Source organism: Tamandua tetradactyla, chromosome 1 (genome assembly GCF_023851605.1).
Source record: "Tamandua tetradactyla isolate mTamTet1 chromosome 1, mTamTet1.pri, whole genome shotgun sequence".
NCBI lineage: Eukaryota > Metazoa > Chordata > Mammalia > Pilosa > Myrmecophagidae > Tamandua > Tamandua tetradactyla.
In genome coordinates, this window is record NC_135327.1 from 234002179 (window position 1) to 234027479 (window position 25301).

The 25301-nt window shown below is 35.8% G+C and overlaps 1 protein-coding gene across 5 annotated transcripts in view; it reads left to right on the forward strand.

Annotated features, from left to right (window-relative positions):
• Positions 1-25301, forward strand: part of MINDY3 (MINDY lysine 48 deubiquitinase 3) — a 110893-nt gene that overhangs the window by 19575 nt on the left and 66017 nt on the right. For 3 of the 5 annotated variants that reach the window (XR_013173037.1, XM_077155042.1, XM_077155056.1), the window contains exons 5-8: positions 234-285; positions 1180-1294; positions 12991-13064; positions 13944-14023. Coding sequence is in view for 4 of the 5 variants with exons in the window: in XM_077155042.1 (XP_077011157.1) it covers positions 234-285; positions 1180-1294; positions 12991-13064; positions 13944-14023 (321 nt within the window). In the remaining variant the exon portion in view is untranslated. Of the gene's footprint in view, positions 1-207; positions 286-1179; positions 1295-12990; positions 13065-13943; positions 14024-25301 lie in introns of all 5 variants that reach the window. The other 2 variants (XM_077155063.1, XM_077155071.1) reach the window with 2 other exon arrangements.

Genomic DNA, 25301 nt, shown 5'->3' on the forward strand with positions numbered 1-25301 from the left:
TAGCCCTTCTGCATTCTCAGTGTTATATCCATTTTAGTTATAATCATGGTAACTAAGATGTTGAAATGTAAATTCTTGTTATAATAAAGTTGAAAGTAAAAACTGAGAATTTTAAGGGAATAAGAAAATAGGGAAAACTTTGATTGCTTGAAATTATTTACAGCCTGCTGTTATGTGTATCTTGTGTCATTTATTTGCCATGTGTAGTGCTGAAAAGTGTCTTTTATGTATAGCTGCCTTGGCTGTCGAAGAGCTTGGCTTTGAGCGATTTCATGCATTAATTCAGTAAGTAACATTAGAACATTTAAAATACTTACCTTGTGAACACATTGCCACTTTAAGTCTGTGGAAAAGCACTTCGATTTGTATAATACTGGTTGCTTAACTGTGAATTTTAATTCCATTGCTTTGAGGATTAATTTGTTATCAAGTTTTTAAAACATAATTTGTAAATGTGCACTTAAATTATTCTGCTTCCTAAAATTAGCTATCCAAATACACATTTTTAAAAAGTTAAACACTTTTTCATAATTACAATGTAAAAAAAATCTTTGTAGCTTAATATTTCTCTGTTCTGGGTGAATATAAAGATTTCTAGCAGGATGAAGATCAGAGCGATAATTATTTTTTATTTGCCAAAATATGCTTTCTTTAATTTCATTGTGCCCATATTGTCATTAGAGCTTTTAAACTTTTTATTACAAAATAAAAGGTAAGGATGTCAATTCTGATTATAATTTAACATTAATTTCTTCTAAAAGAAGTTGCAAATGTATGCCTCATCTTTGGCATTCAGATATTTGCTAAATGATTTTTAGACTTTATTTTAAAAATCACATTTTCTGTGTTCTTAAATACTGCTTAGCAAAGGAGCACTGCATTCTCTAAATAACTGTATATTATTGAAGAATTTGTCAACGTCCCAGAATTCATATGCGACGAAAACATTCCCTGCCAAGTAGGCGTTCTGTCTGAATGGTATATGTTCATTACCTAATAGCAGTAGTCAGCAAGAGCTTTTAATGGCTACCTTGTATCATTAGAAAATTTGAGTTACTACAAAAACCTCATGTTTCTATGTATATGTTTTAATAAGACAATTGAAATATTTTCCCAAATTATGATGTAGACAATCTTATGATCCTAATAATAATAATACTTAATTCTCTTTCTTCCCAGGAAAAGATCATTTGGAAGTTTATCAGAATTAAAAGGTGCTGTCTTGGACCAGTATTCAATGTGGGGAAACAAATTTGGAGTATTGCTCTTTCTATATTCTGTGTTACTGACAAAGGTTTGTTTAAGAAGATGTTTCTTCTGGCTTTTATTAGTTTGAGTTTACTATTATTTTTCCTGCTGAGATGAGTGATTTTATTCTTGAAGCTTCATCTAAATCTCAGAATAAAATTCTTTTACACTGATAAACAGGAATTGACTCCTATTTCCTCACTGCTTACTTGTTATTTAACCACTTTTAAATTTACTTTCACCCCTGCTGTTTTGGTTGGCTGAGGCTCCTCAGTAAGGCTCTTGCTATGAAAATGCAGTCAATTCTTTTGAATTTTATTTCCTTTTATCTTAGCTGTATCTGGCACTTGATAGCTTTAACCCTTCTGGAAGTTCTTTCTGTTCCTGACCCTTTCCTAGACATCTCTATGCTAGGTGGTTTTCTGTAGTATCTCACGATTTCTGTTTTGTTTCCTTTGATAGTTTCATTTCCCTCTTTAGCTGGTATCTCCTGCTCCTTTCTCTACTTCTCTAAATTTTTATAGTCCAGAAATTTTAGCCCTTGGGTCCTGAATGCTTTTTCTTCTATGGCTTAGGTTCCCTGTGTGTGGCTAATTACAATATGTATACCTCCAGTTCTTCCCTTTCCCGTAAGTGCCAATCTCATATCTCCAGTAGCCTGTTAGTCTCAGTTGAATATCTTACGAGATTAGCCATGTCTGAAATAAAAGCTCTTTCATTTGACGACTGTTTATTGAGCATCAACTCTATGCTGTGGATTCTGCTTATAACACAGGGTGCAGTTTTATGTCGTGGTTCCTACTCAGTGTTGTAGAAAAATTGGCATATTAATAATTGCTTCCCTTATGGAAGTGTTTCATGCTTTTTCTTTTGGGTTGTGTGTCACTTCTTTCCTTCCTTTCCTTTGTTTCTCTTCCACCTTCTCCCTTCTCCCTCCCTCCTTCTGCTCCCTCCTCCCTTTTTGTTGGTGGGGACATGGCGGAAGATATGGTGAAGTCTGTTGGGTGGAGTCGAGGGAAAACTCTGTGTATAAGGACCATTTGAACTGAGACTTGGACTAGTAAACATTGACTTGATGGACAAGCTGTGGAAAGATTTTCCAAACAGTGGGGAGAACAGCAAAGATAAAGGCATAATGACTAGGGCAATAACACACGTGTGGGGAACTACCGCTAATTCAGCATCACTGCAGCCTGTTACCCCAGAGGGTACTTGTGTCAGGTAAGACTGGACACATATGTCACATATGTAAAGAAGGTTCAGAACACAAAGGCCCTTGTGTGACATGCAAAAAAATCATTTAGATTTCATCTGGTAGACATCAGAACCCAATAAAAATGTTTAACAAGGGAATGACAAGATCTCTTTTTTTGGTAGCAGATTCCTTAAGTTGGGACAAGTGCTGTGCTAGAGAGAGTTGGTGTGTAAGAGGATAAGCCTAGAGAGACAGAAACTAGAAAATTGCTTTTCATCCAGGGTGAAGTGTAAGCTAGGACAGTGGTCATGGATATGGAAAAGAGTGGATGCATACTTAAACATATGTTTAAGAGAAAAACTGAAATTTTTTCTTGGTCGTTGGTTTGATGTGGTGAGTAGCAGTGATGGTAGTATCTAAGATGTCTGGTGTCTTAAGAGATCTTCTTTTATTATTTTTTTTTAGTAGAGCAGTTGTAGATTTGCAGAAAAAATCATGCAAAAAGTACAGAGTTCCCACATACCCCACTCTCACAGTTTTCCCTATGATTAGCAATTTGCATTAGTGTTTTACAATTTTGTTACAATTGAAATTATTATAATTATGCAATTAACTTTAGCCTACTATTTATATTAGGATTCACTTTTTCTGTTTTATAGTTCTATGTGGATTTTTTGTGTGGTAAATTATATGTAACCTAAAATTTCCATTTTTATCCCTTGTTAAATATGCAGTTCATTGATACCCAATTCACAAAGTTGTGCCCATCACCATCATCCATTGCTAAAATTTTGCTATCTCCTTGTACAGAAACTCTGTACAGATTAAGCATTAACATCCCTTTCCCTCTTCCATGCAGCCCCTGGTAGCTTCTAATCTACTTTCTATTTCTATGAATTTACATATTTTGCTTATTTCACTGAAGTGTGATAATAGAATATTTGTCCTTTTGTGTTTGACTTATTTCACTCAACATAATGTTCAAGGTTAATCCATGCTATGGCATTCATCAAAGCTTCATTCCTTTTCAATTGAATAATACTCCACTGTGTACATATACAATATTTTGTTTATCTGTTCATCGAGTAATGGACACCTGGGTTGCTTCCACCTTGTGAAGAGTGCTGCTATGAACATTCGTGTGCAAATATCTATTCAAGTCCCTGCTCTCAGTTGTTTGGGGTATATACCAAGAGGTAGGATTTCCAGGTCATATGGTAATTCTATATTTAACTTTCTGGGAAATTTTCCAACTCTTTTCCACAGCAGCAGCATCATTTTACATTCCAGGAGCAAACGATGTATGTGTGTCCTTATTTCTTCATATCCTCTCCAACACTTATTTTCTACTTTTTTATAGTAGTCATTCTGCTGGGTGTGAGATGTTTTCTCACTGTGGTTTTGATTTGCTTTTCCTTGATGGCTCATGACATCAGCCATCTTTTCATATATCTTTGGCTATTTGTGTATTTTCTATGGAAAAATATATGTTCAAATCTTGTTCTCATTTTAAAAATTGGTGTTCTAGTTTACTAGCTGCCAGAATGCAAGATACCAGCAATGGAATGGCTTTTAAAAAGGGAAATTTAATAAGTTGCAAGTTGACAGCTCTGAGGCCAGTTAAAGAAAGGCTATAGAAATGTCCAATCTAAGGCATCCAGGGAAAGATACCTTGGTTCAAGAAGGCCAGTGAAGTTCAGGTTTTCTCTTTTAGCTGGAAGGGCACATGCCAAAGTCTGCTAGCTTTCTCTTCTGGCTTCTTGTTTCATGAAGCTCCCTGGTAGTGGTGTTCTTCATCTCCAGCAGTCGCTGGCTGGTGGGTTCTGTGGTTCTCTCATCATTCTGTCGTGGTTCTGCCACTCTGTCTTCATTCTCAAAAGCAACTCTCTCCAAAATGTCTCTTGTTTTATAGGATTCCAGTAAAGTAATCAAGACCCACGTAGAATGGGTGGAGACACGTCTCCGTCTAATCCAGTTTAATACCTGTAATTGATCGAGTCGTATCTCCATGGAGATAACCTAATTCGAGTTTCCAGCCTATAGTGCTGAATAGGGATTAGAAGAAACCGTTGTTCCCACAAGACTGATTAGGATTAAAACATGACTTTTCTAGGGTACATAAATCCTTTCAAACCAGTACAATTGGGTTGTTTTTTTATTGTTTATTTGTAGGAGTTCATTATATGTCTTAACATTAAACCCTTATTAGATATGTGATTTCCAAATATTTTCCTCCATTCTGTAGGTTGCCTTTTCACTTTCTTGGTAAAGTCATTTGATGTATAAAAGTTTTGAACTTTTGATGTAGTCTCATTTATCTGTTTTTTCTTTTCTTGCATGGGCTTTTTTTGTCAAGTCTAAGAAATTACTGCCTAACCTGAAGGTGATTTCCTATGTTGTTTTAGTGTTATGGTTTTAGTCCTTATAATTAAGTCTTTGATCCATTTTGAATTAGTTTTTGTATATGGTGTGAGGTAGGGTCCCCTTTCATTCTTTTACCGATGGATATCCGATTCTTCTAGCACCATTTGTTGAAGAGACTATTCTTTCCCCACTGAGTGGACTTGGCAACCTTGTCAAAGATAAGTTTCCCAGAAAAGTGTGAGGAGTTATTCTGAATTCTCACTTTGATTCCATTGGTCTGTCTGTCCTTGTGCCAGTACCACACTATTTTTTTTTCCTAACTATTTTTTTATTGTATAGTATAACACATATACAAAACAAAGAAATAAAAAAGCAATAGTTTTCAAAGCACTGTTCAACAAGTGGTTACAAGGGCAGATCCCAGAGTTTGTCGTGGACTGCCATACGGTCATCTCATATTTTTCCTTCTAGCTACTCCAGAATATAGGAGGCTAGAGGCCTTAAATATTTTTTTATCATCGGAATTGACTTTTTTTCCTTCTTTTTTTGAAAATGCTATACATTTCAAAGCACAGCACCACAATTAGTTGTACAACATATTTCAGACTTTGACATGGGTTTCAGTTTCACAATTTTAGGTTTTACTTCTAGCTGCTCTAAAATACTGCAGGCTAAAAGAGATATCAGTTTAATGATTCAGCATTCATATTCATTTGTTAAATCCTATTTTCTCTGTATAACTCCACTATAACCTTTGGTCTTTCCATACCTCTCTTTAGGGGTGTCTGGGCTATGGCAATTCTAAATTTTTCCTATTAGAAAGGTCTGTCACTAATATGGGGTCAGCAGATGAAACTATCTGATGTTCTAGAGAGGCTGGGATAGGTTTTAGGATTTATCTGGACCAGGGACCCATCTGGGGGTTATAGGTTTCTAGAAAGTTACTCTAGTGCATGGAACCCTTGTGTAATCTTATATATTGCCCTAGGTGTTCTTTAGGGTTGACTGAAATGGTCCTAGTTGGGGGTTGGCAGGTTATGACAGGTAGCAGGGTCTAACTGAGGCTTGCGTAAGAGCAACCCCCGGAGTAACCTCTCGACTCTATTTGAACTCTCTCTGCCACTGATACTTTATTAATTACACTTATTTTCCCCCTTTTGGTCAGGATGAATTGTTGATCCCATGGTGCATTCATCTCTGGGAGCCATCTACCATGTCTCCAGGGAGATTTTCACCCCTGGATGTCATGTCCCATGTAGGGGGGAGGGCGATGATTTCACTTGCAGAGTTGGGCTTACAGAGACTGAAGCCACATCTGAGCAACAAGAGAGGTCCTCCAGAAGTAATTCTTAGGCATGCCTATACCTATAGGGTAAGCTTCTCTGCTACCTACATAAGCTTCACAAGGGTAAGTCTCATGATTGAGGGCATGGCTTATTGATTTTGGTGTCTCTAAAGTTTGACACAGTATCAGGGTATTCCCTGATGGTAAGGCTTAATAGTTCTGTATACTTTCTGCCATCCTTCAGGGGACTTTGCCAATACTTTTTGATTATCTGCTTAATATACTCTAGAATGTTTCCAGGAATTACAATAATCTATACCAGATTAAAGGACCTCTTTCTCCTTCTGTGTTCCGTGTTTCAGTTTTTCAGATGAGCCATATAGATCGGTTGAATTAGATTATGCACTACAGAAAATTTCAGTTCCAGATCAAATATACCTTTCTTCATTGGTCTCAAAGAATATGTGTGGTTCTAAAATATAGACACTATCTTCCTTACCGCTGCCACACTGTTTCGATTACTGTTGCTTTGTGCTGAGTTTTAAAATATGGAAGTGTGGGCCCTCCAATTTTGATCTTCTTTTAGAAGATGGTTTTTGGCTATTCAGGGCTACTTACCCTTTCTTATGGATTGATGATTGACTTTTCCATTTCTGTGAAGAAGTCTGGTGGAAGTTTGATTAGAATTGTGCTGGATTTTTAAATCACTTTGGGTAGAATTGACGTCTTAATAATATTCAGTCTTCCAATCCATAAACCGGGAATATCCTTTCATATATTTAGGTCTTTTAAAATTTTTGTAGTAATATTTTGTTGTTTTCCACATATTAGTCCTTTATATCTTTGGTTGAGTTTATTCCTAACCATTTTAACTTATTGTTATAAGTGATTTTTTTCTTCAGATTGTTAATTACTAGTGTATAGTTATACAGCTGATTTTTACATATTGGTTTTGTACCCTTCTACTTTACTGAATTTGTTTATTAACTCTAGGAGTTCAGGTATGGATTTTTCAGAATTCTGTATATATAAGGATCATGGTATCTGCAAATAGAGGGAGTTTTACTTCTCCATTTCCTGTTTGGATGCCCCCTTTTTTTTTTTTTCTTTTTAATTGTTCTGGCTAGAACTTCCAGTAGAGTTTTGAATAGTAGTGGTGACAGTGGGTATTCTTGTCGCATTAATTGATTTTCTTATGTTCAGCCACCCTCACGTACCTGGGATAAATCCCACTTGATTGAGGTCTGTATTTTTTTAATGTACTGTTAGATTTGGTTTCCTAGTATTTTGTTGTTGATTTTTGCATCTATATTCACAGGGACACTGGTCTGCAATTTTCTTTTCTTGTGGTGCCTTTATCCAGTTTTGGTATTAATAAGGTGATGTTCACCTCATAAAATCAGTTGGGAATTGTTCCCTCTTCTTCATTTTCTTCGAAACTTTGAGCAGGATTAGTATTAATTCTTGGAATGTTTGCTAAAATTCGCCAGTGAAGCCATCTAGTTCTAGGGTTTTCGTTTTTGCTAGGTTTTTGATTATGGATTCAATCCCATCACTTAATATTGATCTTTTGAGATCTTCTGTTTCTTCTGAATTCAATGTAGATAGTTTGTGTACTTCTAGAAGTTTGTTCATTTCTTCTGGGTTATCTAATTTGTTGGCATACAATTGTTCGTAATATCCTCTTTTTTTTTCTGTGGGATGGTACAATTGTTCGTAATATCCTCTTATATTTTTGTTTCTGTGGGATGGTACATGTATCTCTGTTTTTATTCCTGATTTTAGTTATTTATATCTTCTTTTTCTTTGACAGTTTAGCTAAAGGTTTTTCAATTTTATTGATCTTTTGAAATAATCAACTTTTGTTGATTTACTCTATTTTTCATTTATTTCATATATCACTGCTATAATCTAATACTTCCTTCTGCTCACTTTGGATTTATTTGTTCTTTTCCTAGTTCTTCCAGGTGTAAGGTTACATTTGTGGTTTGGGCTCTTTCTTCTTTTTTTATATAAGCATCCAGAGCTATAAATTTCCCTCTGAGCACTGCCTTTGCTATGTCCCATAAGTTTTAAGTTTTGATATGTTTTATTTTCATTTGTCTCAAGATATTTTCTGATTTCCTTGTGTTTTTCTTTGACCCATTGATTGTTTCAGAGTGTGTTGTTTAACTTCCGTGTATTTTTAGATTTTCCAGTTTTTCTTCTGTCATTGATTACTGTCTTAATTCCATTGTGGTCAGAGAAGATGTTTTGTATAATTTCAGTTTTTAAAAACTTATTGAGACATGTTCTGTGATATAACTTGTAGTCTGTCCTTGATAATGATCCATGTACACTTGAGAAGAATATATATTCTGCTGTTTTGGGGTGCAGTGTTTCATATATGTCTGTTAAGTCTAGTTCATTTGTTGTATTGTTCAAGTTTTCCATTTCCTTACTGATCTTCTGTCTAGATGCTCTATCCATTGATGATATTGAAGTCTCCAACTGTTATGGTAGGGGTGTCTGTTTCTCTCTTCAGTTTTATAGGTGTTTGCCTCGTTTAATTAGGGGCACTGTGGTTAGGTCATAAGCATTTATGATTGTTTTTTCTAATTGGTGTATTTATCCTTTTATTAATATATTATATCCTTCTTTGTCTTTTGTAACATTTTTTTGACTTATAGTCTGTCTGATATTAGTATGGTTATCACAGCTGTCTTTATGTTGCTCTTTGCATGAATTATCTTTTTCCATTCTTTCACTTTCAACCTATTTGTATTTTGAGGTATAGGTGAGTCTCTTGTATACTATATATAGTTGGTTCATCCTTTTTAAATTCATTCTACCAATCTTTTTCTGTTGATTGGGTACTTAATCCATTTACATTCACTGTAATTATTGTGAAAACAGAGGCAGGACTTTGTTTCTTATATGTCATATCTTTTTTATCTCTCTTTTCCTTATATGTCATATCTTTTTTATCTCTCTTTTCCTTATATGTCATATCTTTTTTATCTCTCTTTTCCTTTAAGTGCAGCCTTCTTTTGTGTATAGTTGGTTTTTTGTGATGTAACTCATTGATCTTTTCTCATTTCCATTTCTATATACATTTTCTTTCTTTATTTTTGGGGGTGCATGGTCCAGAAATCGAACCTGGCTCTCCCTCAGGAAAGGCAGATTCTACCACTAAGCCACCTGTGCACACTCTATATATATTTTAAATATTTTCTTTGTAAAAGATTAGTCTGGGTTTTTTATTAAACAATCTAAGACTATAAAGTACTAGTTTGAAAAGATATCAAATTCAATAACATACACCTTCTCTGCTCCCATATCCCTCATTTCCCCTTTGTGTTGTTTTTGTTATATGTTATCTCTTTATTTTTGTGCATTCATAACATAGAAATATGATATTTCTTATTTGGTTGTATATAATATCTAAGTCTTATAGGAAATAAAGGGTAGTTACGTATTTAGGATACCATACTTTTGGGGTTTTGCATTTATCCATGTAATTACTTTTCTCCGTACTGCTCCGCGTACTCTCTCCTGTCCTCTCCTTTCAACCTGAAGGGCTCCCTTTAGCTTCTCTTGTAGGACAGGTCTGTTGGTGGTGAACTCTTGTAGATTTTATTTGTGGATACCTTAAACGCTCCCACAGAGGACAATTTTGCCAGGTAATGAATTTTGGGCTGGCGATTTTTCTCTTTCAGGACCTCAAATATGACATAGTACTGCCTTCTTGCCTCCATGGCTTCTGATTAGTGTCATTGAGGATCCCTTGTATGTGATGAATTGCTTTTCTCTCGCTGCTTTCAGAATTCTCTTTTCACCTTTGCATCTAGCACTTTGATTAGTATGTGTCTTGGATTAGGATATTAGGTTGGACATACACATTTATGTTGGTTGAAAGATTTGGGAAATTTTTGGACACTATTTTCTCAGGTATTCTTTCTGCCCCTTTTTCTTCTTTCCTTCAGGGATTCCCGTAATGCGTGTGTTCGTATGCTTCATGTTGCCCCACAGGCCCCTCAGGCTCTGCCCACTTTTTTCATTCTTTTCTCTGTCTGTTCTTTTGACTACATGATTCCAATTGTCCTGTCTTCTGGTTTGCTGCTGCTTTCTTCTGCCTCTTCAAATCTGCTGTTGAATGCCTCTAGCATATTTTTAATGTCCTTAATTATGTTTTTATCTCCATGCGTTCTGTTATGTTCTTTTTTAAACTTTCTAATTTTTTTGTTCACAAAAATCCTTTTGTTTGTATCCAAATTCAGTTTATTTCTATCCATATTTTCCTTTAGCTCCTTGAATTGGATTGATTAGGAGATTTGACTGAGTACCTTGGTTACTTGCCTGTCTGTTTCCTATGAATTTTTCATTTGTTCCCTTGACTGAGCTCTCTTTCCTTTTCTTTGTATGGATTGTTTTGATGTTCTAACTCTGAAAGTCAGTTTCTTCAGCTTGCATAGGGTATTTGTGTGGATTGGTTCTGTGTGAGGACTGTTCTTTAACATTTGGTCCAGTTTACACTGAACCTTTAGGATTTTCTCCATCATTCTGCCAGTTGCCCTGTCTTTAGTAAGTAACTGTTAAGATTTCCCTATTCTTCCTATTTTCCCTCCATGTGAGGATTTCCTTTCTTCTCTTCCTTCTCTTGGAGTCCAGGGATGTTCTCTTTGTTTTTACCCAGTTTTTCTTTCCCATTGGGTAGGATTTGCTCACTTTGTCTCCCATTCTCTGGGCAACCTTTTCATTCCAACTTTCAGCCCTTATACTCTGTGCCCTACATGTAGCATCTTCTACCTAACCTTGCTCCTGCCCTCCTCCTGAGACATTCCTGGAAGCATGCTGAGTTTTGACTGCTGTAACCTTGAATGCAGCCCTCCTGAGCACATCATGTTTTGAGAAAAGTGCACATACCAAGATGTTTTCCTAATACTTGTATTCAAGCCTCTGCCATGTGGCCACCTTTGTTCCTCAAACACATATAATTTGTAGAGTGGTTGGCGGAAATATTCAAGTGAACTTTTTGCTGTCCATCTTGCTGTCTGTCATGAGGTAGCTGCAACTCTGCAAATAAGTACTTCTAATAAATGCCTTTGGATTGATCACCCTGGTATTTAGTGCCTCTTTCTTTACTGTCTCAACTGGCCCTAAGGTAAGGTGGTTTGGGGCAGTTCTGTCTAGGTCTTCCCGTATTTCTTCTTTCAGGTGGAGTTCTCCAACTGGTTCAGCAAGACACAATTGTCTGTCATGCCTTAAGTATTCAGTTTTCCCTTTTCATATGGTTTTTCTGCCTCCAGCAACTTCCACATTAAAGAATCCTGACCCATGGAGCTAGATGTGGTTAGTGTTTAAAAAAAACACTATTTTTTCACTTAGATGTACCAGCAATTAGGGTCTAGGCTAGGGGTGTGCACAGCCTGCCCATAGTTCCCTCGCATCACTCTTATTTTCAGAGGAAATTTTGTATGCTCATGCACATTGACCTTTAGAGCCCCCTCTGGGTCTATGTGGCCGTTGGGTCCCCTGCCTTGGTGGGCACAGGGCTCTAAATTGCTGCTGGGTGGTTCTGTGGTCAGCACCATGGAAAGAACTGCCTGGACCTGAAACATTACCCGTGTGTGATAACCTCTTAGCTGCACAGGTCTAGGCAAATTGGTTTTTTTCCCTTCGATTGAGCGTTTGTGGAGCCTTTTAGCCATCTTTATTGTCTTTCAGAGCTCTGAGTTGAACCTGTCCTTTTATTTAGCCGTGTCTAAGGGGACACATTCCCATGGGTGTCTTACGCTACCATCCTGATGAAGTCACCCTTAAAAGGTCTGGACTGGTTATTCTCCTGGTTTTCATGGTGAAATACTTTGGTACCTCTTTCCATCTCTTGCCCTTAAACAGTCAGTAAGTCATCATGCCTCGTTGTTCTTCCTCAGTGCCTCCTTCCTTTGCAGTTGTGTTGTATGTTCATTATAATTCACTTTAACTTTATCCGAGCCTGCTTTGTATTGTTGTTTATGAAGAAGGCGAGTGCTAGATTTTATACTTGAAACTCCCAGGTCATATTTAGGCAGTCATTAAATATTTTGGTTATTGAGTAATCATCTTCTTGAGTCTTAGGAATGGCCTATAATCCAGTAGAACCAAATAGTTCAATCCCAGCGAATAGCACCATGGTGCTTTATCTTCTTTGTCACTTTGCAGTGGATGAGGTTAAATGCTTAGGTCTGCCTGTACTGGTCCAGTATCTAGACCTTTGGGGATTTGAGTGATAGCCTTTTTGGAGATTAAAAAGTATCAGGAAATTGATTTGCAGGAAAATAAGACTTCCTGCCTTGCTGATATAATTTCTCACTATATATATTTGAATTACCAATATTACTGAGAAAGCAATTTTAGGAAGCAAGTCTCCACTTTCTTATCTATTAATTATACCTTTTGTGTATTTAAATTTGTATCTCTAGCAGTATTCAGGTTTGTATGTATTTATTACCAGTAAGTTTTTAAATGACCTAAGAAAATACATCAGCTGCCTTAACAAGTATATTAGGTTGAATTTAATTTAGAATAAAGTTAAATGAATATTAACTTTTAGATTAAATAATTTAATTTCATTCCTCATATAACTTAAATATTATCTCTCCCTACCCCTTTAATTAATATTAGGATTGACCTGTGAGTCAGTCATTGTTCTTTTTATAGAACCCACAAAAGGGAATAAAAATATTCTTTGAGGAACTATTTCTTACTACTACCATCTTAAATGGACTGTACTTCAAATCCAGGCTAATTCTCTGGGAGGAAATTTACTTAAGTAATAGTATTTTATTAATTTATAATATAAGTTGGTCAATTTTTAACTATTCCAATTTTCATTTTTAGTTTGTAAAATAAGCCAATGATTTGTTGGTTTCTTTAGGGTATTGAAAATATAAAAAATGAAATTGAAGATACAAGTGAACCTTTGATAGATCCTGTGTATGGACATGGCAGGTAATTCCCTAAAATCTGTTGTCTCCTCCTGAACTGTAGTTTTGAGGAGCTCAGAGCACAACTGAGGCCATTGTGTTCGTCAGTGGTGCTGATGGCAGAGTTTGTGGGTTTGCACAGACTAGTGCTCAGTACATCGCTAGCTTCATGCAGGAAACATTAAATGTTTTCCACTTCACGTTTATGTATGTGCTGCGTATACGGTGGCAAATATTTTCTTTTAAGATTGTATTGGGAAAGTATTTTAACAAATTCTGCTTTTATGTTCCATTTATGAGTTTTTAAAATTGATGAAATGTACTCATTTTGACTTAGAAATATATGTATCCTTACCTGTTTTTAAATGCTTTCCTATTTAGTAGAAAAAAAAATTTCTCCCGTTTTCCCCTCATTGTGCCCTCCCTCTCAATTTTTTAATAGATATTTCTACCAAAATCTATAAACCTGTGATAGGTTTTAACCTATGATAACATGAGTCCTTTTCTTTAGACCTTTCTGCCTCAGAATTAAATTTCATGTATCTTCTATAAAACACAAAATATTAATTAAATATGTATTTTCAAATAAAATTGACTATAAATATTAAATAAATTTTCAGTCTAAGTATTACTTATCTTTTTCATTTATGTGAATATGATATCTTGGATGAAGTTGTTCAATTTATATGAATATGTAGAACAATAGCTACATTATTGCATATACGATTAGTGATAACATTTAGCAAAGCTCTTTTCCTTTGTTAAATTGAATGAAAAATGTAAGATTTTCCCTTTTTTTCTTAAGCAACTTTAGTTAATGTGATGAGTCATTACTTTGTGCCTTGCCTTAGAAGTAATTTAATTTCAAAAGGAGTTTCATTCATTTTTAAATTTTTATTAATAGCCAAAGTTTAATTAACCTTCTACTGACGGGACATGCTGTGTCTAATGTATGGGATGGTGACAGAGAATGCTCAGGAATGCGTAAGTATATTCTTTGTTGTATGTATTAATATTTGACTGAAATGCTGTGGTTGCTAGCTATTTAATGGCCCTACATTATTTTGACGTTAAGAGAGCTCCTTCTAATAGAATAATCTTTGCAGTTTTCAAGACACCATAGCATTCTGAACAGTCGACTTTGGAGCCAAACAAACTTGGGTTCAAATCCCTTGGTTTAGCTTTCTCTGTTATAACATTGGGGCTGTAGCTGACCTCTCTGGCAGAAGTAACAGACCTCTTAGTACATGTGAACACAGTGCACATTCACCTGAGGCATCATTGCCAACTTAATGTTGAGGACAATTGCAAACTACTATGATTTGAAATATTTGCTTTCCTAGTCTAGTGGTTTTTCCTATGCTACTTCTAATATGCAGAATTTCTTTTAAAATGGTGGACAAAAGATTTAATGTTATCTGAGACTTTTAAACCACCACCGATTCTACTACCCTCTCCCCTCTGATCTTAATTATCTTTTCCCTGTAGCTCTCTGTCCTTGTGGTGCCAGGCACATTGAAGCGAAAAATAGTTTGGCCTTTCCATCCAGTTAAGGAGAGCTGAAATACAGCATTGGGTAAAATTCCCTTCAGTTTGTCATTACTGGATCAGTCCAAATTCATTTATCTACTTATTCAGCATATACTGATTAACTCCTCTGCACTACCCTGTATAAATGGGTATTTTTCTGACCTTATTTACTAGGGAGATCAGTGTTTGATCTGTCACATATAATATACCTTCTAGCAAGGTACATAGTCTGGGAAGGAAGTTTCTTTATTTTCTAATGAGAAAAGATAGCTACCAAATGACAGAAGCAAATACTGTGATTGAGAGAATAACAGTTACAGCATTCTGCTTCCATTTAAATGAGTAATTCTTAAATTTGAAATTTTCTCTGATTTTAGAAATATGTTAATCCCCATAAACATGAAAAAACGACAATATCAAGAAAAAAATCATCTAAAAAATGAAGGAGCTCCAGAATTAAAGCCTTTTAGAGAGCAGAACCCAGCCCTTCATTTTACTGTTTAAGAGATTTAGAACTGCCTCCACCCCTTAGTGATGAGGTTAGAGTAGAACCTGCTTTTGCTGACTTCTGGTGAGGATCAACATTTACACAGTGATTTCATGGACAAAAGACCACACAGTTATCTGTTTTCTCTTTGTTCTGTTTTCTATAGTGGCACTCATCCTGTCCTTTTGAGTCCCATTTTCACTAATCAATGAAAGCACTGAATCCTGTCCGTTAAAGATCTCTCCATCCCTCTTGAGTAACATTCAGGTTTTCTGGGTTTCTGCCCTTCTTTCCCATATTGGCTTCTCAGCACTCTGCCCTCTCCCCTGTTTCCTTCCCATGCTAATTTCTGGTCCTGGGGATATCTGCTGGCATCACAGAGAAGGAGGAGAAGAGGTCTGGGCCCGCTAGACCTGGGTCACCGTGTCCGGTCCCATCTGTCCCTGCCCTTTCTACACCTGCAGTAGGCTGTGGTCCATGAATCTTCCTACCTGGTCTTTTTTTTACAAGTATAGTTTCAAATCAAAATAACATTGACTTTGCAATAGTTATCTTGCTAAAGAAAGTAAAAATAAGCTGGGTATATTTCTTGTATTTCCCCACAGTCATTAAAAGTGTTAACTTGAAGTTGAATCTGTTTTCAGTCACCAAAGTTAAAGTAAAACCCCATATATTCCTTCAGCATTTATTGAATGTTTTCCTGCTCTGACAGCATGCTAGGTGGTACGTAATATACAAAGGAAAATTGTAATAAAACAGTTACTAGTTTTAGAGTAGACTTGGGTGAGAATTTGTCATGATGACAAGAGGTCAAGTTCTGGATAGATTCTGAAGGTAGGGCTGAGAGGATTTGCTGGTGGGTTGATTGTTAGATTAAGGGAAGGGGAGTATCTAGAATGTCTCCAGGGGTTTCTCCAGAGCAGCAGGAATGGCACAGAGGCCATTAATCTGAATTGGGGAAAACTACCAAGGAGGTTGTCACTTTGGGAGATGAAATTGTGAGACCAAGAGAAGGTATCACGTTCCCATTTTCAAATGGTTAAAAGCAAGCTGAAATAAAATAAAATGCTTCTGAAAGTTTCTTTCAACAGTGTAGAGCTCTGCTTGTAGTAAAGTGTTTCCGTTCATTTACTCTGCTTAATTTATCTTATATAATGCTACACATCTTCTTTTTTCTTTTTTCTTTTTTTTTATTTTATTTTTATTTTTACATGGGCAGGCATCAGGAATTGAACCCGGGACCTCTGGCATGGCAGGCAAGCATTCTTGCCTGCTGAGCCACCATGGCCCGCCCTTTATTTATTTCTTTACACATCTTTGTGATGCCTGCTTAATTAAGTCACTGTTCAGGAACAATGAATATATTAACACATTTAAAAAGAAAGAAGGGAAGAGAAGGAAAGAAAGAAAAAGAAAAAATGAAGAGAGAAAGAGGAAAAAAAGGACAGAGAGAGGGAGGGAGGGAAAGAGAGAGAGAGGAGGGACAGAGAAGGGGAGTTGGGAAGAGAGAGGGAAAGAGGAAAAGGAAAGGAAAGGAATAGTAAAAAGCGATGAACAATAAAGCAAATTACAATAAAATGAGGTATGTCTATAGAGGGCTGTTCTAGTTTGCTAGCTGCTGGAATGCAATATACCAGAAATGGAATGGCTTTTAAAAAGGGGAATCAAGTCTAAAGAAATGTCCAATCAAAGACATCTAGGGAAAGATACCTTGGTTCAAGAAGGCCGATGAAGTTCAGGGTTTCTCTCTCAAGTGAGAAGGCACATGGCAAACACAGTCAGGGCTTCTCTCTCAGCTGGAAGGGCACATGGCGAACATGGCGTCATCTGCTAGCTTTCTCTCCTGGCTTCCTATTTCATGAAGCTCCCCGGGAGGTGTCTTCCTTCTTCATCTCCAAAGGTCGCTGGCTGGTGGACTCTCTGCTTTGTAGTGTTGCTCTCTCTGAATCTCTCTGAATCTCTCATTCTCCAAAATGTTTCCTCTTTTATAGAACTTCAGAAACTAATCAAGACCCACTCAAATGGGTGGAGACATGTCATCCCCTAATCCAGTTTAACAACCATTCTTAACTAAATCACATCAACCAGGGAGATGATCCAATCACAGTTTCAAACATACAGTATTGAATAGAGATTATTCTACCTTTATGAACTGGGATTTATATTAAAACATGGCTTTTCTTAGGGGGCATGCTTCCTTTCAAACCAGCACAAGGGCTGATGAGAAATTTAAAAAGGTGCACTCAGCAGATACAGTTGAGATGAAGTTAGTAGCATTATTTTAGGAGGATTCAACCAGTAAAGTTAATAGTTTTGCTTTTTTCTTGCCGATACTCATCAGTTGGACAGTGGGAGAGAAAATGGATATTATATAAGTCACACAGGAAAGGCCAAGAAGATTCAATGAAAGATAAATGATAAATTTTCTGACATTATTTCCTAAGGAGATCAGTGTTTTATCTGTCACATATAGTAAACATATTTTTTCTAGAATATCATTTGCTTTCAGTTAACTTATGGTAAACATTTAGGTTTTTCCATTTTTCAGTGCTTATAATCCTGCAGTAAACATTTTTTATACAAGTCTTTCTGTACCTATTCAGATATTTCTGTAGGATATCTGAAAATTTTAGGTATTTGTTAAATTTTAATAATAGTTTTATTGAGATGTAATTCACAATTCACCCATTTAATGTTCAAATAATGGATTTTAGTATATTCTCAGCATTGTGCAGCCATCATCACAGTCTATTTTAGAACATTTTCGTGACTCCAGAAAAAAAAGATACCTAGTACCCATTAAGCAGCCCTACCCGTTTTCTTTCCCTACAGCCCTGGCAACCATTAATCTACTTTCTGTCTCTTTGCTTGGACTGTTTTGGACATTTCATGTAAATGGAATCATAGAATATGTGGTCTTTTGTGACTGGTTTCTTCCGTTTAACATGTTTTCAGCACATACACACATTATAGCATGTAACAGCATGTCAGTCTTTTTTATGACTGATTTTCCATTATATGCATATACCACGCTTTGTTTATCTATTCATTAGCTAATGGAGATTTGGGTTTTATTACTTTTTAGCTGTTATGAGTAATGCTGCTATGAACAATTGTGTGCACATTTTTTGTGGACATAACTTTTCCTTTTTCTTGAGAATATACCTGGGAGTGGAATTGCTGGGTCACATTAGTAACTCAGTGTTTAACCTTTTGAGGACCATCTGTTAAAAAATTTGATAGGTAATGCCAAATTACCTACAAAAATGTGCTTTACTGACTGATGAAGTGTAAATTTGGGCTTCCAGTCGTGCAGGCCATTTCTCAGCATCCTGGCCATCACTCAGAATTAGCCAGCTTTAACATTTCTCAGCCAGTTCACTGACAAGTCTTGGCCTGTTTTAACTCACATTTCTCTGTTTACTAGTGTGCGTGATCATGTTTTTTGTGTGTCTATAAGCTTTTAATATTTCTAGTTCTGGAAATTGCTTCTCATCCTTTTAGCATTTTGGGGAGAGGGGTTATTTTATTTTCACAATTTCTAGGCGCTGTTCTTATGTTCTCTATTAATTCTTTGTGTGTTAATTCTGTGTTGCACATATTTTCCCCTAGCTTTAGCAATATATCCCTGTTAACTTTGATAATGATATCTTTTATTATACCTAGAAGTTTTTCATCTTTGTGAAGTTAAATCACTCAGTCTTTTCTTTTATGGATTCTGTTTTTATTTGTTGGGTTTTTTTTTTTCCCCTTGTATTAGTTTTATGCTTCTCACACCCCAAGATTAAACTAAAATTCTCTAGTATTTTCTTTGAATGCTGTTGTGGGTTTTATTTTTTTAATGTGTAGCTCTTTAATCCACCTAAAGTACTTACTTATGAGTGATATGAAGCAGGGCTCTACTTTTTTACTTTTTCCCAAAGGATTACCAAATGTTGTAACTCCAATCAGTTCTCCACAGATATGAAACACCACTTTTATCAAAGAAAAGCAATTTTCTCGTGTGTGCCAGAGTCATTTCTTTGGAGTCTTCTGTTCCTCTGATCTATTTGTGAGTTTTTATGTAAAATCTACTCTTTTTTATAGCTTTGTAATATACTTTGATATTAGCACATGTTCCCAATGTACTTTTTCAGACTTTTCTTAGTCCTTTCTATATAATCTATTCCAATTGAACTCTTTTTTTCCCAATTTTTCAAGATTCAGTTTGTAAAAATCTGTGAAGATTTTGATTAGGATCATGCTAAATTTTATAAATTACTTTAGAGAATTGACATGTTTATAAAATTAAGTCCTGTAGACTAGATTGTTTTATACGTCCTTTAGTAAACCTCTATAGGGTTCGTCAAATAAATCACTTAAGTCCTGAATCCGTGTGTCTCATCTATTTCAGTTGTTAAAACTATGTTTTGCTTCTGCAGTTCAAAAGTAATAAAATAACAGTAGAACTAATCACCCTAAACCAATTCTTGCCCCCGCCTTAGTCCTTCACAGTGGCTGGAATAATATTTTTTAAATGTAAATTTGATGTACTCCCTTGCTGGAACTGTTCAGTGGCTAGCTTCCCATACACTTAAGTAAAATCCAGACTCCATTACCACAGCACTCACAGCCTCTGTGAGCTGGCCCTGTCCACTGTCGTCCTCTCTGGGCTGGCCCTGTCCACTGTCATCCTCTCTGGGCTTGCCCTGTCCACTGTCGTCCTCTCTAGGCTGGCCCTGCCTACCTCCCATCCTCTCTGGGCTGGTCCTGTCCACCTGTCATCTGTCTCCATCCTGTGCAGCTGCATGTTTTTTCTGATTTTGTTTTCCAGCAGATCACTTTTCCCTTGGTCTCTCTTTCTGTCTTAAAAGATTCCTCCAGTCTTTGCGCACTCTTTTTTTCCTATTCTTTTCACTCTTACTGTTTTTGAATGTTTATTTGGTGATTATTTGTATTTTAATGTTTTCTTCATTTTATGGGATTGGAATAGAGTGTCAACCCTCATAAAACAGAAAGCAAGAGATGTTTTCCTTCTTTCTTACCTTTTTAAAAAAAATACATAAATTTGTTAACTCCATCTATGTGCAATTAACTCAGAGTTGATGAACTAATGAAACATAGATGGTAAGAGAATCTAAAATTGTAAGACTAAAATTTTGAAATTTTAATACTTGTTAAGTAATTAATATGAATTATAATTAAGTAGGTAGGTGCTGTACAAATTGAAAAGCATTTTGTTTATTAGAATTTATTTATTTACTTTTTTTTTTTAATTTAAGAAAACAAACAATACACTTAGAACCACCAAAAATGGATATCTTAGTTAGCTTAACCATGGGCATATTTAAGTAAAGTATCTATATAATCATTGCACAGTAAGTTTCATAAACCAATTTAAAATTAAGGCAACAAGGAAAAAATCTACAAATTCAGATAGTTCTAAGCATTACATACTAACTTAGATACCATTTGATCAGCTGTCAAAATGAATGTTCTCAAAGTATCAAGTAGAAAGTTCTTCAAACATCTGCATTGCTAGAGTAATGATCTCTGTTACTAAATATTTTTCTGATTCCAGGAAAATATGAAGATACAAATAATTTTACAGTTAACATATGGAAATCTTAACCACCTAAAATGAATATCTTAGTTAGCTTATCCATAGGCATAGTAAAAAAATCATATCTCAGTAGTCATTGTAAAGCCTGTTTGTACAATATGTTTCATAAACCAATTTAAACTTAAAGCAAGGAAGAAAAAAATCTATGGATAAAGATATCAGAGTTTCTTAAATTCTAAATGTTAAACACTATCTTAATACCATTTGATTAATTATCAAAACTGTATGTGTTCTCAAAAATATCAAAAAGTTATTATAAATATCAACTTTGCTATAGTAGTGAGCTATGTTACTAATTATTTTCAAATTTTTTATTTCAGGAATTTATTTTATCTACTATTACTATAGCTGCCTATAGTTTTTTTAAATCATTTTTTTAGTGTAAAATGTAACATGTATATATATAAAGAAAGAAACGAAGAAAAAAACAATACTTTTCAAAGCATCTGCAGAACAGTTCCCAGAGTTTGTCATGGGCTACTATGCCCTCAACTGAGATTTTCATTCTAGCTGCTCTAGAACAGTGGCAGCTTTATCAGAGTCACAATAACAGAGTCATACAGTATCTGTCCTTTTGTGTCTGACTTATTTCATTTGGCATTATGTCTTTAAGGTTCATCCACGTTGTCATATGTTTTGGGACATCATTTTGTCTAAATGTTGTATAATATTCCATCATATGTGTATACCACATTTTGTTTATCCAGTCGTCTGTTGATGGGCACCTGGATTGTTTCCATCTCTTGGCAATTGTAAATAGTGCTGCTGTGAACATTGGTGTACAAATGTCTGTTTGTGTCACTGCCCTCAACTCTTCTGGGTATATACCAAGTATTGGTATTGCCAGACCATAGGGCAACTCAATATTTAGTTTTCTGAGGAATCGCCGTACTGACTTCCACAGCGGCTGAACCATTTTACATTCCCACCAACAGCAAATAAGTGTCCCAATTCCTCTGTATTCTCTCCAACAGTTATGGTTTCCTTTTGTTTGATAGCAGCCGTTCTATAGGTGTGAGGTGATATCTCATTTTTGTCTTACTTTGCAGTTCCTTAACAGCCAGTGAAGATGAGCAGCTCTTCATGTGCTTTTTAGCTATCTGTATTTGCTCTTCAGAATGGTGCCTATCTATTTCCTTTGCCCATTTTATAATTAGGTTGTTTGTTCATTTGTTATTGAACTGTATAGTTTATGTACACAAGATATCAAGCCTTTATCCAATATGTGGTTTCCAAATGTTTTCTCCCATTGAGTTGGCTGCCTCTTCACCTTTTAAACAAAGTCCTTCGTGGCACAGAAACTCTTGATCTTAAGGAGTTCCTATTTGTCTATTTTTTCTTTCATAGCTTGTGCTTTAGTTGTAAAGTTTAAGAAGCTACCTCTTATTACTAGATCTTGAAAATGTTTCCCTGCATTTCCTTCTAGAAGTTTTATGGTACTGAGTTTTACATTTAGGTCTTTGGTCCATTTTGAATTAATTTTGTATAGGGTGTATGGTAGGGGTCCTGTTTCATTCTTTTGGCTATTGAAATCTAGTTCTCCCAAGCCCATTTATTGAAAAGACTATTCTGTCCCAATTCAGTGGATTTGTGCGTCTTAATGAAGATCAGATGTCCATAAGTTTGGTTGTCAATTTCTGCAGTCTTGTTTCTATTTCACCAGTCAGTCCTTCTGTCTTTATGCCAGTACCATGCTGTTTTGACCACTGTGGCTTTATATTAAGCTTTAAAGTCAGAAAGTGATAGACCTCCCAGTTCGCTTTTCCTTTTTAGGATATCTTTAGCTATTTGTGGTCTCTTTCCCTTCCATATAAAGTTGATAACCAGTTTTTCCAAGTCTTCAAAGTAGGTTGTTGGGGTTTTTATTGGTATTGCATTGAATATGTAGATCAGTTTTGGTAGAATTTATATCTTGACTATATTCAACCTTCCTATCCACGAATATGGAATATCTTTCCATCCACTTAGGTTATTTATATTTCTTTTAGCAATTTTTTGTAGTTATCTGTGTACAAGTCCTTGACATCCGTGGTTAGGCTTATTCCTAGATATCTAATTCTTTTTCTGGTCACCATTTTGAATGGAATTTTTTCCTCAGTTGTCACTTCAGATAGGTCATTGCTTGTGTATAGAAACGTTACCTGTTTTTGTACATTTATCTTGTATCCTGCCACTTTGCTGAATTTGTTTATTAGCTCAGATAGTTTTGATGTATATTTCTCAGGGTTTTCTAAGTATAGAATCATGTCATCTGCACATAATAAAAGTTTTACTTTTTCCTTTCATAATTGGATGCCTTTTATTTCTTTCTTCTAATTGTTCCAGCTAGGACTTCTGATACAGTGTTGAATAATGGTGGTGACAGTGGGCATCCTTACCACATCCCTGATCTCAAGGGAATGCTTTCAGTTTCTCACCATTATCTATGATGGGTACTAGCTGCCAGAATGCAACACACCAGAGATGGATTGGCTTTTAATAAAAGGGGATTTATTTTGTTAGTTCTTCAGCGGAAAGGCAGCTAACTTTCAACTGAGATTCTTTCTTACGTGGGAAAGCACAGAGTGGTCTCTGCTGGCCTTCTCTACAGGCCTCTGGGTTCCAACAGCTTTCCCTGGGGTGATTTCTTTCTGCATCTCCAAAGGCCTGGTATGCTGAGCTGCTTGGGCTGTGCTCCATTGAGCTCTCTCATTTAAGCACCAGCCAATTAAATCAAACATCATTCATTGCAGCAGTTACACCTTCTAGCTGAGTGCAGGTGTAATGAGCAACAAATGAAGTTCCTGTATCATTGGCTCATGTCCACAGCAACATCACTGGGCACCTTCACATGGCCAAGTTGACAACTGAAGCAAACTACCACAATGGGGTTTTCATATATGCCCTTTATGATATTGAGAAAGTTTCCTTCAATACTTAACTTTTGAAGTGCTTTTGTCAGGAAAGGATGCTGGATTTTGTTGAATGCTTTTCCAGCATCAATCGATATGATCATGTGATTTTTCCCTTTTGATTTCTTAATGTGCTGTATTACATTAATTGATTTTCTTCTGTTGAACCGCCCTTGCATTCCTGGTATGCATCCCACTTGATCATTATGTGTAATTCTTTTAATGTGGCGTTGGATACGATTTGCTGGTATTTTGTTAAGAATTTTCACATCTGTGTTCATTAGGGAGATCGGTTTGTAGTTTTCTTTTTTTGTGTCTTTATCCAATTTTGGTATTAGAGTGTTGTTAGTGTCATAAAATGAGTTAGGTAACATTTCTTTTTCTTTCATTTTTGGAAGAGTTTGAGCAAGATTGGCATTAGTTCTTTTTGAACTGTTTGATCAAATTCTCCTGTGAAGCCATCTGGTCCTGAGCTTTTTTTGTGTGGGGAGATTTTTGATGACTGATTGGATCTCTTTACTTGTAATTAGTTGTTGTGATCTTCTATTTCTTCTTGGGTCAGTATAAGTAATTTGTGTGTTTCTTGGAATTCATCCATTTCATCTAAATTGTCTAGTTTGTTGGCATATAATTGTTCATTGTATTCTCTTAGGATTTTTTAAATTTCTTCATGATCTGTAATAGCAACCCCCCCTCTCATTTCTTATTTTGCGTATTCTCTTTTCTTTGTTAGTCTAGCCATGGAACCATCAATTTATTTTATTTTTTTTATTGTATAATATAACATGTATACAAAGTGAAGAAAGAAAAAAGTAATAGTTTTCAAAGCACTCTTCAACAAGTGGTTGCAGGAGAGATTCTGGAGTTTGTCATGGTCTACCGTACCATCATCTCAGACTTTTCCTTCTAGCTGCTCTAGAACATAGGAGGTTAGAAAGAATAAATATTTTTTATCTTCACAATCAACTTTTTTTTTATTTTTCATGAAAAATAACATTTATACAATAAAGCAATAACTTTCAAAGCACAACACAACAATTACTTGAAGAACAGATTTCAGAGTTTAGTATGGGTTACAATTCCACAATGTTAGGTTTTTACTTCTAGCCGTTCTAAGATACTGGAGACTAAAAGAAATATCAGTTTAATGATTCAGCAATCATATTTGTTTGTTCAACCCTATTTTTCTAGTTTGCTAGCTGCTGGAATGCAATATACCAGAAACTCAATGGCTTTTAAAAAGGAAAATTTAAAAAGTTCACAGTTCTAAGGTTGAGAAAATGTCCCAATTAAAACAAGTCTATAGAAATGTCTGATCTGAGGCATCCAGGGACAGATACCTTGATTCAAGAAGGCCGATGGAGTTCAGGGTTTCTCTCTCATGTGGAAAGCCACGTGGCAAAAATGGGGTCATCTGCTAGCTTTCTCTCTTGGCTTCCTGTTTCATAAAGCTCCCTGGGAGGCGTTTTCCTTCTTCATCTCCAAAGCATTGGCTGTTGGACTCGCTGCTTCCCATGGCTATGTCATCTTCTCTGCTCTCTCTGAATCTCTAACATTCTCCAAAATGTTTCCTCTTTTATAGGATTCCAGTAAACTAATCAAGACCCGTATAGAATGAGTGGAGGCACATCTCTGTCTAATCAAGTTTAATACCCACACTGATTGTGTCACATCTTCAAGGAGATAACCCAATCAAGTTTTCGACCTAGAGTGCTGAATAGGGATTAAGTGAAACAATTGCTTCCATGAGAT